Source organism: Hirundo rustica, chromosome 10 (assembly GCF_015227805.2).
Source record: "Hirundo rustica isolate bHirRus1 chromosome 10, bHirRus1.pri.v3, whole genome shotgun sequence".
In the NCBI taxonomy this organism is placed as follows: domain Eukaryota; kingdom Metazoa; phylum Chordata; class Aves; order Passeriformes; family Hirundinidae; genus Hirundo; species Hirundo rustica.
Genome location: NC_053459.1, coordinates 17,696,672 through 17,711,228, shown reverse-complemented (window position 1 = coordinate 17,711,228; position 14,557 = coordinate 17,696,672). Strand labels below are relative to the sequence as shown.

At 43.1% G+C, this 14,557-nt stretch overlaps 1 protein-coding gene and 3 non-coding genes across 4 annotated transcripts; all 4 read right to left on the bottom strand.

The window, feature by feature from the left end:
- Positions 1 to 605: 605 nt before the first annotated feature.
- Positions 606 to 7,364, bottom strand: EIF4A2 (eukaryotic translation initiation factor 4A2). The gene is made up of 11 exons (XM_040073717.2): positions 7,249 to 7,364; positions 6,343 to 6,388; positions 6,117 to 6,249; positions 5,720 to 5,859; positions 4,663 to 4,831; positions 4,369 to 4,478; positions 4,104 to 4,247; positions 3,562 to 3,699; positions 3,185 to 3,274; positions 2,865 to 2,944; positions 606 to 1,416 (listed from the first exon to the last, which is right to left on the bottom strand). The coding sequence occupies exons 1-11, from the start codon at positions 7,275 to 7,277 to the stop codon at positions 1,272 to 1,274; spliced, it is 1,224 nt and encodes a 407-aa protein (XP_039929651.1). The 5' UTR covers positions 7,278 to 7,364; the 3' UTR covers positions 606 to 1,271.
- On the bottom strand, positions 3,353 to 3,480 carry LOC120757525 (small nucleolar RNA SNORA63). Its single transcript, XR_005702568.1, has one exon. It is a non-coding gene; the product is annotated as a small nucleolar RNA SNORA63 (small nucleolar RNA).
- Positions 3,874 to 4,054, bottom strand: LOC120757533 (small nucleolar RNA SNORA81). Its single transcript, XR_005702576.1, has one exon. It is a non-coding gene; the product is annotated as a small nucleolar RNA SNORA81 (small nucleolar RNA).
- On the bottom strand, positions 5,937 to 6,007 carry LOC120757535 (small nucleolar RNA SNORD2). Its single transcript, XR_005702578.1, has one exon. It is a non-coding gene; the product is annotated as a small nucleolar RNA SNORD2 (small nucleolar RNA).
- Positions 7,365 to 14,557: the final 7,193 nt, after the last annotated feature.

Genomic DNA, 14,557 nt, shown 5'->3' with positions numbered 1-14,557 from the left:
CAGCTTCAGGCTGAGCCCAGCTCCTACAGCACAGCCCACACCTCCACCATCTTGTATCTGATCCTTCAGGGTTAAACACAGCAAAAATCATTTTACTAGTAAACATACCACACCTTTTATCCCATTCATGCTCTCCAAGAAAGAAATGATCAGCAAAGGGTAGATGTTCTGAAGATGTCACTTATTAGTTCCTGTCACCTCACTCCATTCTTGCTCATGAGCCTTTTTAAAGCTGTGATGAGCATCTTTGGGACATACACCCTTTCCAGAGACACCATTTTGAGCACCTGTCCCTCCTTCCTGGATGCTTTGGGGATGCAGTGCAGAGCTATTTCCCAAAGCCAGTTATTAAGTGAGCCATTTCATACTCTGATGCTTCAGTGTTAAGGACACAGGTGCAGCACACCAGAGCTTTGTCACCCAGGGCCACACTGGCACTTGAAGCTCATCCTGTTCTGGAGCCCAGAACCACCCCTGCAATCCATGACAAGGTACAGGAGGAGCTGTGGGCACGAGGCTGCAGCACTTGCCACCTTCAGCTCCAGGCCTGAGACAGAGCAGGTTGCTGTCACCCTCCCCTCAACCCAAGAAGCAACTATTTACAATTTAAGTGAATATAGAAGTATTTTATTGAACATTCAAACTTCATTAAGACATGTGCAATATGGCAAATTTTACTGGGTTTAACCCTAACTAAGACAATAGTATGATTGCTTGCTTGCTGGGGCTTAGCAACAGGGTCCAGATCACACTTACCACTAATTAAATACTTTATTGAATAAATACATATGAAACAAAAATGCATTTTAATGCTCTTATAAAAGTTTAGATTTTGAAAGGCCTTTCCAATTTAATCTGAGGTGTAAGTACATACAATAAAGGAAGGTAGGCTAGTTTAACATAATTGGCTGACTTTATACAGCACTTATATCTTTTAGTCCATAAGTAAATTATTAAACGATAAAGAACATCTAATACAACCACTTCTATGGAACTAGGAAATAAATTTCTAATAAAGAAAAAATTTACAGACCCCATGACTTTCCACCCAACCCCAACAGTCTAACCCTAAAGTGGACAAAGCCAATGGCTTTCCCCACAAGAGCTCACGACAGAAAGTCGCTTCTCTTATCAAAAATCTGTATTTCTGATCCGTAATGAGCATTGAGACAAGATTCAATATATCCCCGAAGAAAGAAGCACAATGCGCGTTGTGAATCGCCTATTCAGCAACAGCGAGCACTGGATTCACAACCACCTCATCCCGGGGATTAAATGAGATCAGCCACATTCATCGGCATCTCCTCCACTGTAGTATTGTAGAAAGTCTCAATGTCTCGCAGGATCCTCTTGTCCTCTTCAGTGACAAAATTGATAGCCACACCTTTTCTGCCAAAGCGACCACCCCGGCCAATTCTGCACAAAAAGAAAACACATTTACACCCAAGTTAACCTCGCCCATCTGCTTTACATGTCTGCAAGATCCACTCTTGACCGCTGCTCTGATCTGCCACTGGCCAGTCTATGCTGCCTTAAGAGGCCCAGCTGCCACTCCAGTCACATCTGGTCAGGAAAAGCCAGCAGCTGGTGCCAGCAGCACAGCAGGTCCATTCCGTGGCAGGCAGCAGGGAACACACGGTTACTCTTTGGCTGCAAAGTAAGATCTTCATTTGATGCTTGGTGCTGTGTTTTGAAGTCCTGGGTCAGTCTCTCTCCCCTCTGTTCAACTATGCACCCACCCCCTCATGCATCCATTCCCAAGCACAGAGCACACGCTCTTCTTTAACAATCAGACTGTGACTAAGTTAATCCAATTTCATCCAGTAACATGGAACAGCACACTCAATTTCAGAATTTTAGTTCAACCTAACTGTTTCCAGTGGGAAAACTTAGGGTTTTGTTGGTTTTCTTTAGAGACAAAATTCAAGTCCAACATTTTTGTTTAAGCTCACATCAGTCACTTGACACATCAGTGAACGTGGTAGTTACACCCACCATGAGCTGCACCTTCCTACTGACTGCACAGTAGAGCACCTTGCCAGCAAGAGCTAAATACACAGAAAGGGCTCACAATACTTAGGGGATAATCATGACAAAATAAATAAATAAATACCAACTCGCTCTTTATTCAAACTGTGCCGCTTACGAATCCGCGTCCTAAATTACGTCAACGTCGTTTCTGAGCACCATCTTGTGTCATCAACTGCTGCTATCGACTCCTGTATTTTTTTACATCAAGTAACAAAGCACAGTTTACTTAATTTAGGGACAGTCACTAGAAGCAGTTAACTAAACCTAGGGAAACAAACTCAAATTGCTACCAGAAGACACACACCACAGAGAAGAATCCCACTAAGAAGCCACCAAGAGCAATCATGGCACACACAACACAGACACAGCTGAACCTCCACAGCCCTACAAGCTAGGAGTAAGTAAGGTCTGTCTTATCACCGAGCAGCAACAAGCCCGCTCCAGCTGACCTTGCTCTCAAGATGCTGCACCAGTAACAGTGCCACACTCTTCTGTCACAGCCTACGTGACAAAAGGCAGTTCGGTTGCTGGCATCTTCCCCACAACTCCAAGGTTCATCAGTCACCACTGAACCTGTTACGAATCTAAGTTTTCCCACTGCTTCAAGTGTTCAAAAGTTCTGCTCCTCCCTTATTTCAGAACCACTGCTGTGCAAGGCAGGGCTTTTTTAAAGCCAATCCACAAGTGGTTTTACTCCCTACTAGCTCGGAGAAGTTTATGCACGGATGCTAACACCTCTGGGTAGGTGGAGTACAGGATCAGGCGAAGAGGGTGTGTGCCAATGCCCACATCCAGCACAGCACAGGGACTGCCTGGGGGCAGAGCCAACTGACCTGTGAATGTAATTCTCACGATTGGTCGGCAGGTCATAATTGATAACCAGGGACACTTGCTGCACATCAATGCCACGAGCCTGCAAAGCAACACCAGGTCTTTAATGCAAGTCAGGGGCTATTTTCAAATTTGTCTACCTTGAGCTTTTGTCAACCACATCATTAGTTATGAACTACAACTGTGTAGTCCACAGTGGAGCGTGGTCTTTGCTGTTCCAAAAAGCTCCCAACAGTTCAGGTTACAAAAACCATCACTGAAATTATGAAGCTTTTGGGACAAGGCTGTAACAGGAACACGCCCAATGGAAGACAATGCTCACCAGCAAGTCAGTAGTGATCAGGACACGGCTGGATCCCGATCTAAACTCTCTCATGATAACATCCCGTTCCTTCTGGTCCATGTCACCATGCTGGAAGAATTAAAACAAAAAGCTGCATTAGTACAGTTCCAATGCAACAAACCAGAACATTCTTTAGAGAACAAAGGCATGTATGAAACCCAGCGTCCCTACCTGCTGTGGGAACGAAGCAGGTAGGGATAGAAAGGAAACATTTTACTTTAAGCAGGGGGAACGATAATACAGCACTGCACAGCTATATTATAACTTTCCTGCTTTTCGCTGATATCCCCTCATCACCACTGCTTTTCCGGTAAATACACGGCATTTCAGAAGTGATTGGAAATAGCAGTTCTTACCAGAGCTGAGACTGTGAAGTCCCTGGCATGCATTTTCTCCGTAAGCCAGTCTACTTTTCTCCTTGTATTCAGGAAAATAACAGCCTGTGTAATGGTCAGTGTCTCATACAGATCACAGAGAGTATCCAGTTTCCATTCCTAAGCAAAAAAAAAGATCATCAGGAAATATATACTGAGCCATCTGTCATGATGTAACACAAACTTTAAACAAGGAAAAGAACTCAAATACAACAACTCATTAAGCATGCTCGGGCACACAATTACATTCAGTATAACCTGGAATCTAAACTAAGTAAGCCAAGTTTTTGCATCAATTGTTGCACCAAATCTTCAGACACAGGACACTGGACATTAAGAAAGAGGTCCACCCTAGTCCTTTTTGATCTAGTGCATAGTTTTTCTTCTTCTTGTATTTACTCTACTAGCATTATTGCAGAAACTAAAGCTGAGCTTTCGTTTCCACAATTTTAGCACAGCGCTTTAACAAGAAGGGGTAAAACAACCTAACTCCTCCAGCCAGAGCAAGTGTAACCAATACCAACCTCTCTCTCAACATTAATGTAGAACTGCTTGATACCCTCCAGAGTCAGTTCTTCCTTCTTCACCAAAATACGGATGGGATCTCTCATGAACTTTTTGGTCACTTCCAACACATCCATGGGCATTGTAGCTGACAGCAACACAACCTAAAATATATTACTCTATGTTAGCACATACACCATAAAACAATTTTCATTTGCACAATTCAGTTCTCAGCCACACTATAACCAAATCTGCACATATTTTACCATGTAAAAGCTTTTTTACCTGGATGTTTGTGCTAAGTTTTTGAAAGATCTCATAAATTTGATCCTTAAATCCACGGCTCAACATTTCATCGGCTTCATCCAGAACAAACATTTTGATCCATTTTGGTGCTATTGGAAAAGGAGAAGCATTTTATGAAGTTTCAGAAATACAGTCCTTTAGAAATACTGTGTTTCTGCACTGTTAAGCCTTCCAGCACAACTGTCTATATTGACAAGAAATATAAAGCTCTTAGTGGGTATGAGGCTCTCATTGAACATTGATTAGCAAATGCACAGTGAGACTCATACTTACAAAGATAGCGCCTGTTTAACATATCAAACACACGCCCTGGAGTTCCCACCACGATGTGTGGAGCCTCAGCCTGCAGTTTCTGCATTTCATTGCGCACATTTGTACCACCAATACAAGCGTGGCATGTTGCTCCCATGTAGTCTCCAAGGGCCAGGATTACCTTCTGAATCTAAAATAGAACCTTCCATTAGTAGTCTGTGGGACAATAAAGCTTAAGCCTCATTATCGCTGCAGCTTTTATGGACTTTGGAAGCCAAGATACCAAAGAGGGACTATGGAGCTCTTGGAACTGAGAGCTGCTAAAAAGACTTTACTCAACTTCACATGAGTTGCTACCTAGAAACCACAATGCAGAGGAACAGTTAAGTTACATTCCCCTTTAGAGCAGAACAAAGGTGTAACGTTTTCATCAAAGGCCCTCATTTCAATGATTTTTCTGTTTTGTCTAACTTAGCATGTTTAGCTTTACCTTGAAGAACTGCCACCTAACACTGGCATTTCAGTATAGTCCAGTTGAAAATGAGTTTTCTACTTTAGAGTCAGTTTAACCCTGAACTTTAAGACCCCACATTACTTAGCGTAACAGAATACCCAGCCTTGAAAGAGACATGCAATTATGTTGTCAGGAAAACATACAAAGATACAACACCATTTAACTAACCAAACGTGCACTGCAGTTTTCACGTTGCACAACTGCATTTAAGTTTAAACAGCTTCCAAGCAAGTAAATTTTTTGTCTCCACTCAGAACACTGTGCTTTAGTAATTGTGTTTTGCTGGTGAAGATGCTCCCTCCACTTCACACACAGCACAGCAGCTGCCTCCTGTACCTCTGCCCCAGCACAGCCTCCATGTGCTTCCACTCAGCTGTTCAAGGAGGCAGAGAACTTGTGGGACAGAAGCCAGTCTGTGGCCCCCATTACTTCAAACAAAAAGGGTTCTGAATGGATTATCAATTACAGCCCCTTAAGCAGTCTGGTAATGTTGTCTCACAGTTGTGAAACCTGAAACCTATGCAACACACAGTTTTTTGGTTTTTTAAACTACACTATCAATACCTGTTGAGCCAGTTCTCTGGTAGGGGCCAATACTAGTGCCTGGGACTCCTTGAGATCAATCTCCAACTGCTGCAGGATGGAAATAGCAAATGTGGCTGTCTTGCCAGTACCTGACTGAGCTTGAGCAATCACATCATACCCTAAAAAAAGTAGGATACACATTTACTGCTCCCACACGGGTCAATCATGTTAAGTTTTACTTAATTCCCCTTCAAGTAAGTGATCAGTACGAAAGAGTTCTCTCCATTTCAGGTCAGTCCCGAAAGATGGTGTACCATCATATCACTTGTTAAACAAAGATTAAAAATAGTTATTACTACCACTAATGAAACAATATACGCATTTTACAATGCTCTCCTAATTATCAGATGTTGGTATCAATGAATCTACTGCATACCTTTGATGCATGGAATAATAGCTCTCTGCTGAATAGCTGAAGGCTTCTCAAAACCATAAGCGTAAATGCCCCTTAGAAGGGATTCTTTTAAATTCATATCATCGAAATTGTCAACAATCTCATTCCAATTGCTCTGTAATAAGGGAAGAATAAAAAAAAAAATAAATAAATCCAACACGCCTGTCCCCCAGTGACAAAATCCTCAGGTCAGTTTGTAAGTGCTCACCTCGATGACACCATCGGGCTCCATTCCCTCTGGGCCGCCATGGTCTCTGCCATGAAAGAGAACACGCTGTTAGCACAAGCGCCACCACCACGCAGAATCGAACCAAGCCCTCGGCTGAGAAAGCGGCGGGACCCGTGACGGATCATTCCAGCAGTGCCCTGAGCTTCTGCCGATGGAAAAACTCCCACTCCTCTTCCTCAGCGGCCTGGGCGCCAGTGCAGCCCGTGCCCAGCTCCCGTGCCCGACGCCGCGGGAATAGGCGCACCGAGCGCGCGCTCCCGCGGCGGCGCGCGGGAGGGGGGGCGGGCGCGCTCCCGGCGCTGCAGCGGATCCCCCCCCGCCCCGCCCCGCCGTGGAACTCTCGCGAGAGCTCCACCCCTGGGATTGCGCAAACCGGGCGCTGCGGGCGGACGGCGCCGGGCGATCTCGGGGAGCGGCGGGGGGGGGCCTCCCCCTCCCCCCACAAAAAACCAGAATGGTCTCGCCCTCAGCCCGGCCCGAAAACCCGGGCCGAACCAATGACGCGAGGGAGAACAGAGTGTAAAGGAAAAAAAAGCCACAATAGGGCACTGGAACATTAAAATTACAACACAGCTGCAAACGATTTAATTTCGAAAAAGTCCTTTTCAAGGCTGGCTGGATCGCTAAGAAAGCCAGTAACGAAATCCGAGCCCCGAGGCCCGGAGCTAAACCGTTGCTGAACCGCGAGCAAGGGGAGCGCAGGGACCGAAACGTCTAGAACGGGAGGGGCCAGAGCGCAGGGCTGATTGACTACGGCACCCTGCCTCCCCTAGGGCGCTCCGGCTCCCACCCCTCCACCTCTTTCGACACTTCCTCTCTCCCCGGCTGCCCCCGTATAACCCACGAAGCCCCTGAACGAGGAAAGACCCGAGGCCCTCGCCATACCTGCTGTAATCCGCGGAGCCCCCTGACATGTTCCGAACACCAGCTCTGTCCTCAACTGAAAAGGCAAGCCCTCCGCGGCGCCCGCCTTATATACCCGCCCTGCTGCCGGACTCGTTGCGCTTTGCTCTGCGCATGGATATATGCTTATGCCACACGCAAAAAAGCACGAATCCCTCCGGATTAAGCCCTCTGTCCCAAGAGATTCCCGTCACGCGGCTTTTTGAGTTAATCAGAAGGTTTTGTATGAACCTCTGGGGTCTACGAGGTTACGTGGAACATGGAACTACTTTTTTTTGTCGGATCGCGGAAGGATATTGCACCATTGAGTGCGTCACAGCGCCCCACTCCTTCCTCCCTCTGCCTCCCCTTCCCCCCCGCGCGCACGGGGTTTCCCGTCCGGTCCCTGCTGCAGCGCGGGGCGGGCGGGGGCAATGGCGGCGCCGGCTGGGCCGGGCTGAGGGGATAGCCACCGGCCCTGCGGCTGGGGCGGCGTAGCGACCCCTCTTCTTTGCCCCACAGCGTTGGTTGTTTTTAAAGCCCCGGAGTCGGGGGGGTGACAGGAGAGAGAAAGAGGCTTTCTCGGGCGGGGGCCGATGGCCGCGCATCCGCCCCATCCGCACACAGAAATGGCTCCCGCCTCCTCCCTGACAGGCGAAACACACCCCGAGCTCTTCCCCTGCGCCCCCGGAGCTGGGGCGGCGTTGTTCATGAGGGGGCAGCGCTGGGAGCTCACGGAGAGGCCCTGAGGCGGGGTGGGGCATATGGAGGCGCCTCTGAGGGCTCCCCGGCCCCTCGGCCCCGGGCTCACACCCAGGGCAGGCCGGCGGGCCCGTGGCTGAATCCCGCAAACTTGTCCCGAGGCGCTTAGGGTGGATCATTCCTGAAGGGGATACAGGAGTATTTGTAGGGGACAGGTTAGGTGGTCCTCGGTTGCTGCCGAAAGCACAGTGCTGAGATGTGCTGCAGTTCGCAGTACAGCGATGTCCACGAAAAAACCTGTCAAGAATGATTTAAAGGTTAGTGCAGCCCAAAATAGGCACTAAAAAAACTGTAAGTGTGCAAACCAATTTCATGATTATGCCCAACGCTTTCATACTGTGGTTAAAAAAAAATAATCATTTTAATGCTCTCTTCAGGTTTCACAATAATCTATTCATCAGTATTTCTTATGGAGGCAAGTAATATCAATTACAAGCAATAATTTTGTGCCAACTTTCTATGGTTTATGTGTATCACTTTGCCATCTGTTTCCATAGTGATGATATATGAAGAAAGGGAGGCATTGCTTGAAAAACTCAACCCTTTTCTTGTCTATAATATTGTAAATTGTCTAGAACCATCTAGAATGTCCATAAAGAGAACCTCTCAAAGACTATACACCTTAAATCTTCCTATGGTAGCATTTGCTGGGGCAATATTATCTGTAGAAATAGTACAACCTACCACTATCCCAGCAAAATTATATAAATGCAGCTCCACTGTCAGCCCATCCTAATGCTTTCAGGTTCTTTCTCCCCACCTCTACTGGGTAGAAAATATTGAGGGTATTTCTTGTGTTTACAGCTCGGATAGACACGCAACAATAGCCAGGGCCTTTTAAATGAATGATGCCAGTTTGTGTGGACTATTAACCTCTGGTTGAAAAACAAACAGGACGGACTGAAGAAAGAATGTGAACCCAGGTTTAGGCTGGCATGGTTAGATTTCCCACTGCATTAAAAGTGATTTGAGTCTAAATGGAGAAATTACACTACTGAATATTCGTTAAGGATCTTGAATATTTATTAAGAAAGCTGTTGAATTTGATTTGGTGAATATTTTTATTCAAGTACTACATTTAAGTCTTAGTACATTTGCAAATCTGAAAGGAAAAGATTTCCAGACGTGGGAATTTCGGGAAGGTAAGCCATCATTCTTCACAGACCTGAAATGGCATCTCAGAAACAAGAGAAACAATCTGTATTGTTTCTTTTCCAATAAAGAAATCAGTGTCATTTCAAATTACCCGTGTATTCAAATCAGATTCGGCAACAGTTTTCCAGTAACAAGGCTTTTCTGGCTTTCTTTAAGGAGAAATTGTTCTCATTGCTCTAGCTTGCTGCAAATCTTGTTTTACTCTGCTTGGCCAAACTTCATTCTGTTAAAAAAACACAAGAAACCATAGGAAAAAAAATTTAATGAATATCTTCAATCAAGGTGGACAAATTTTAAAATCTATATTGTTATTTACTGTCTAAAATAATGGGGAGTCTCTTGACTAGTTGTCAAGATTTTTTGGTAACTACAGAGCCAAACAGGTCCCCCCAAGCTCCTGATCACTGGCCTTTATTGAGGAGCTTAAAATTTCTCTGTCCCTGAAGATGTTGTTCATTTCTGATTCACCTGATGCTTAAATATGAAGAAAAGCCTGTGAGCAGACTGGTATCTGCTGTCATGTGGTCGTGGCAGAGTTTGGCAGAGTTTGAATTATTTGGTCACGTTATTTGCTCGGGTTTGTGGTTGTTTTATTGCAGTGACACTCCTCGGTCCAGTGGCCCCTCGGCAGATGCTCTGTTTGCCTCAAGTGTTGTACAACTGGAACAGTGAAATTATGATTTAAGAAACAAATCATCAGTTCCCATGTGAAAGGCATCTCTTCATAGGGATGTTGCACGTTAAGGTGTATGAGGAAAGGAACCAACTGCTTCCTCCTGTGGAAGCCATTGACTTCTTTCACCAAATGAAAAGATGAAAACATTTTGTTTCATAAACTTCAAGCAAATGGCTGGAAACACAGAATCAGTCTTCTCTTTTTGTGAAACAAGATATCCAGGCTTCTTGAACTAGCAGTGACCCCTGACCATACTAGAGGAAAAAAATCCTACATTTTATACCCTTTAAAACCCATGTGCAATGTTTGAGAAATCTCTCTTTGGTTTCAGTAGAACAAACAGCCTTTTCATGTGATTTCATATCTACTTTGTGTAGTTTTGGCTCAGTGCTAGCCACACTCTGCTTGGAATTATTTGTGTTCTGAACAGGAAGCATCAAATTGAGAGGTACCAAAAGGTCAGATTTTGTCACTGACAAAAATCTTGTGCTGGCACTGGGATTTCTTGTGGTCCCCTGGCTTTAAATCTGATTAAGTTTTTCTAGAGCAGCCTCAACTGAAAACTTGCTCCCCAAGGACCATTTTCATGTTATCATCAGGCAGAAGATACCAAGAAGACACTAAATTATTTGTCTGTGCTACTTAAGATAGGATCCACAGCCACATATATATGTGCACCTAATATACTTCTGTAGATGTTTCCCAAAAAGACAATCCCAGGGAATCATGAGCTCTTTAGTGAGAGTGAACATAATAATACATTTATTAACAGGAGTAACAGATGGACTAGCTCGTTTAGCAGCTGGGTTTCCAGTGATTATTCATGCAGACTGAAGTAAGGAATGACGTATCTGAAGAAAGCAGTAGGAGCTGACACCTCCTGCAACTGAGCACCAGTTGAGCAATCCCTGCTCACCAATATTCTGGTAAAGATGATGGTACAGTTTGCATTAGGAAATCTCAGAAATCTCCTTTTAATAATCTCATGGCATGATTTGAATTTGCCATGAAACTGCCAGGTACTTCACAGGAAACCTGCAAGATCCCAGAGTTCTTTCCCTGTATTTGCTAGTCTGGTGGCACAGTTCAGACTATGTATTATTTGATTGCCATGTCTGGCAGGGCGAGAAAGGTGATGGTAAATAGACATGTGCTCACTGTAGGTCATGTTAAAGGATCAAGATGATTTGTTAGGGTGTTGTTAGTAAGAAGTAATATTTTCAGTTCATCAGTCCCAAAGGATCCTGAAAGCATGCTTCCTCAGATGTAGGAGTGGATAAGAAAGGTTCTGGAAAACATCCAGGGGAGAAAGAAAGTCCAGATTCCTGGAGTCCCGTGTTTGTTTTTTAAATGCAGTCAGGGTGTCATTAATGCTAGCAAGCATTTTTGGTCACTCCATTAAAATTACAACCTAAAAACACTGAACAATAAGAATTTATAAGATACAGTGTTTTTAATGGATTGAGAATGCTCGCTTTGTATTCTGTAGTACCTCAGTGTAATCTGAAATGCACATTATGATGACTTCAGTACATTGGGTTGTTAGGCTTGCTTTGTCATCTTTTTTTTAAAGTTATTTTACAACTTTGTTATGTTTTGGCAGATATTTCTAGTCTTTGTAACTGTAATCAGATTTGTGTTGTGAAATCTCAGTGATGTCCCTGTTGAGTGAATTGAAAGTACATCCAGAATTTCCTCTCGCTGTCCAAGTTCTGTCTCACTGAATAGGTGTGCACTAGGCCTATAAAAACTGTGTTCAAAGGTGCTTAAATTACTGAGGTGCCAAGCACTATGGAAAGCCAGTGGGATTTAAACTGCTTTGGTTGATTTAATTGTCCCACATGCTCAGTCTGTTCAAGATATTCAGGCTTGTGCAGAGGATGTGGGGTGGATGGGGCCTTTTGCTGGCCAGCTGATTCACTTGTCTGAAATGTATGCGGGGTAGTTTGTGGCTTGTGCTTCCTAATTGCTTGGAGCACACGTCTCCAAGGAGTGCTCCTGCTTCAGTTCTGAAAAATTTTGTTTCTTAGCTTAACTTCTCTCATTCCCAGTTAGATTTTTGCCTTGATTATAATATTTTTTTTACTATTTAAGACTAATTTACTTGTTTCATTTTGTTTTAAGAAACAGCAAAGTTGCGTGAATTTAATCTTTCAGGTTATTCATCCATTAATTCATCTCCTCTTAGAGTTTGAAATTCAGACTCACAGTGACCCTCCTGCCTTCAGAGGTTTGGAGTTATTTGTTTCTTATTTCTTACTCTGGAATAATGAAGTTCTTGCTTAATTTTTAAGAAAGATGGTGTTTCTTTTATAGTGTGGGACAGTTCTTGTAAACTGCTGCTGAAAAGGAAGCAGCAGAAGTGCTCTGGGTCCTCAGAGGAACCTTGGTTTCTCAGCCCTCTCCCAGGGGGTCAAAAAATCTAAAGAACTAAGGGAAGTTAATTACTACTTATTTTTATAGTATAGTTTCAGTCAAAACTTTAAATTTGTGAAAAATTTCCCTTTTGTTTTGGTGAGCATTTGGTTGGTCTTCTAATAAAAAACCAGGGTTAATTCTACAAAGTCAGTATTTAATTTCTTAGGGGAAGTATGTAAATTAGTTCATCATTTAAATGAGTGTAACATAAGAAAACTGTCATATGGGATCACTTATGGTGGTCTTGTAATTTTAGTAACAATTCTGGTAATAAGAAGAATGTTGGCACAATAAATTCTTAACCCAAATACTTGAAACAGAAATATGCTTTTCTGTCTATGTTTTTTGTAGTCATCCAGTCCTCTGCATGCTATAAAACTCAATAATTACAGTTTTATGTCTGGAATGTTCTTCTTGATTGAGCACTTAGATTCTTTGTTTCCAAGTTTTCAAGGTTTGTGGTCAAGCCCAGGACATGAGATCAGCTTAGCTCTGTTCCTCCGTTGTGTTGAGGACTCTGAGTGTGACCACAGACTGGATTTTTAGGACTAAAATTGAGCAGATGATATCTATTAGACTTGCCATTGACTTTTATTGGGATGAGAGCTCTTTTTACACTTCAGTTTTCTTCTCTGTAACGTGGGGGTGATATTATTTGCCTCAGAGGTTGTGTGAACAAATCCTTGAAGAATGTGGGGATCAGTAATGGAAGGAGGCCTAGAAACCTTTGATAGAAGTTGCAGGCTACTTTCAGGGTAGAGTTTGTTCTTTATATTACAGGAGTAAATAAAGCTGAGAGATGAACCAGGTAGCAGATGAAAACATCCTGACACAGTGGTGGTTACATTTATTTTTTAAGGCATGAAATACTGTATGTCATATATTTCTGTGAGACAATCTGCAAAGAACATTTTTTCCAGTTTTGAGAGGAAGGTAAATATAAGCCTGTGCATTATTTTGAAGAAAACTATTTTCCTTCTGCTATCGGTTAACCATCTCTGCACATTATTTATTCTCATTATTATACAAATTTGCAATCCACTGACATTGCTTGAGTTTTTTAATTGCTGATTTCAGTTGGGTAAGTTTTGGAACAGCTATGACAGGCGGATAGATCTGTGTCAGTATTTAGTTTGAGTACCTTTCCTTATTGGTAAAAACCTTGAGTGTTATGTGCTTAGTAGGAGGAAGTAATGCATGGGAACCAAACCCAAGAAGAAAACACCAAAAAGGCCAAGCAGGTCTTTGACTTTTGCAGAGGTAAATTCACAGGACCCATTTGGGATTAAAAAAAAAACAAACACTAATCTCTAATGTATGCTGTAGATATGTGTACCTTGATAGATGCCCTGTGTCCTGACTGGTGACAGCAACGAGCCATGTGACTCCACATGTCCCCATCCCAATCACACTTTTGGACGTCAGAACAAACACGCTGTGCTTTCCAGAGTGTGTGTGCAGCGCTGTGACTTATGAGGGCCTGTCTCAAATCAGTGACAACAAAATGCCTGGTGTTATCAGCTGATACAGCATTGCCCGGAGAGCTTTGCTTTGAGTGGATCACAGGCTGTACTACACTCTGTATTTATTGTCAGAATATTTCAAATGTGTGCGTCCCTAAGCAGTAAGACATCACAGAAATAATTTCATTTTTCTGTAACAGAAGTTCTTTCTGTCCATATCCAGCACTGCATGTTAACTGCATTCTCGTTTCTTCTCTGTCAGAGTATTTTAACCTTCACAACAGTGTTTTGCAGTTTATAGAACTTGATATAACATGTAAAAGTTAACAATGAAGCTAAATACTTTGTCATTAATAAAATGAGTTATGTGATCAGAAGTATTGGCCTCAAGGTAAATCTTAATTTCTACAAACTGAGTTTCCTGATGAGCTTTACTTTTCATAGGAAAATTGAGACTGTTTATTTCTTTGGGGGACTCTAGCTCAGATTCTCTAAGTTTTGTTTGTGTCACTGATAACTGGCACACTGTGAAACTATAGATTAGTAGTTTCAGCTTTGTGTCTTTCTTTCATCTTTTCATCTCTTTGTAAAATGGAAATGATTATCTCCCTTTGAAGAATCTCTTCAATTGTAACCTGACTAAAGCTGTGACTGATTGCTTTGTGAGCTGTGCTTCAGCCTGCAAAGCAACCAGCACAGAGTGGGGAAAAGTTAAAAAAAAAAAATTAAAAATTAATCAAGATCAACATTAATCATGTTATTTGTTTGTTTTCTTAATCCTTCTGAGATTTTTTTTGGTTGAAAAATATAACTATTCCAAGGCTTTTCTCTTTTAACA

Coding starts and splice junctions, on each gene's coding strand:
- EIF4A2 (XM_040073717.2), bottom strand. CDS start 7,277: ATGTCAGGGGGCTCCGCGGATTACAGCAG. Junction 6,389..7,248: donor GGCTCCGCGGATTACAGCAG/GTATGGCGAGGG, acceptor CTTTCATGGCAG/AGACCATGGCGGCCCAGAGG. Junction 5,860..6,116: donor TATTATTCCATGCATCAAAG/GTATGCAGTAGA, acceptor TACTTTTTTTAG/GGTATGATGTGATTGCTCAA.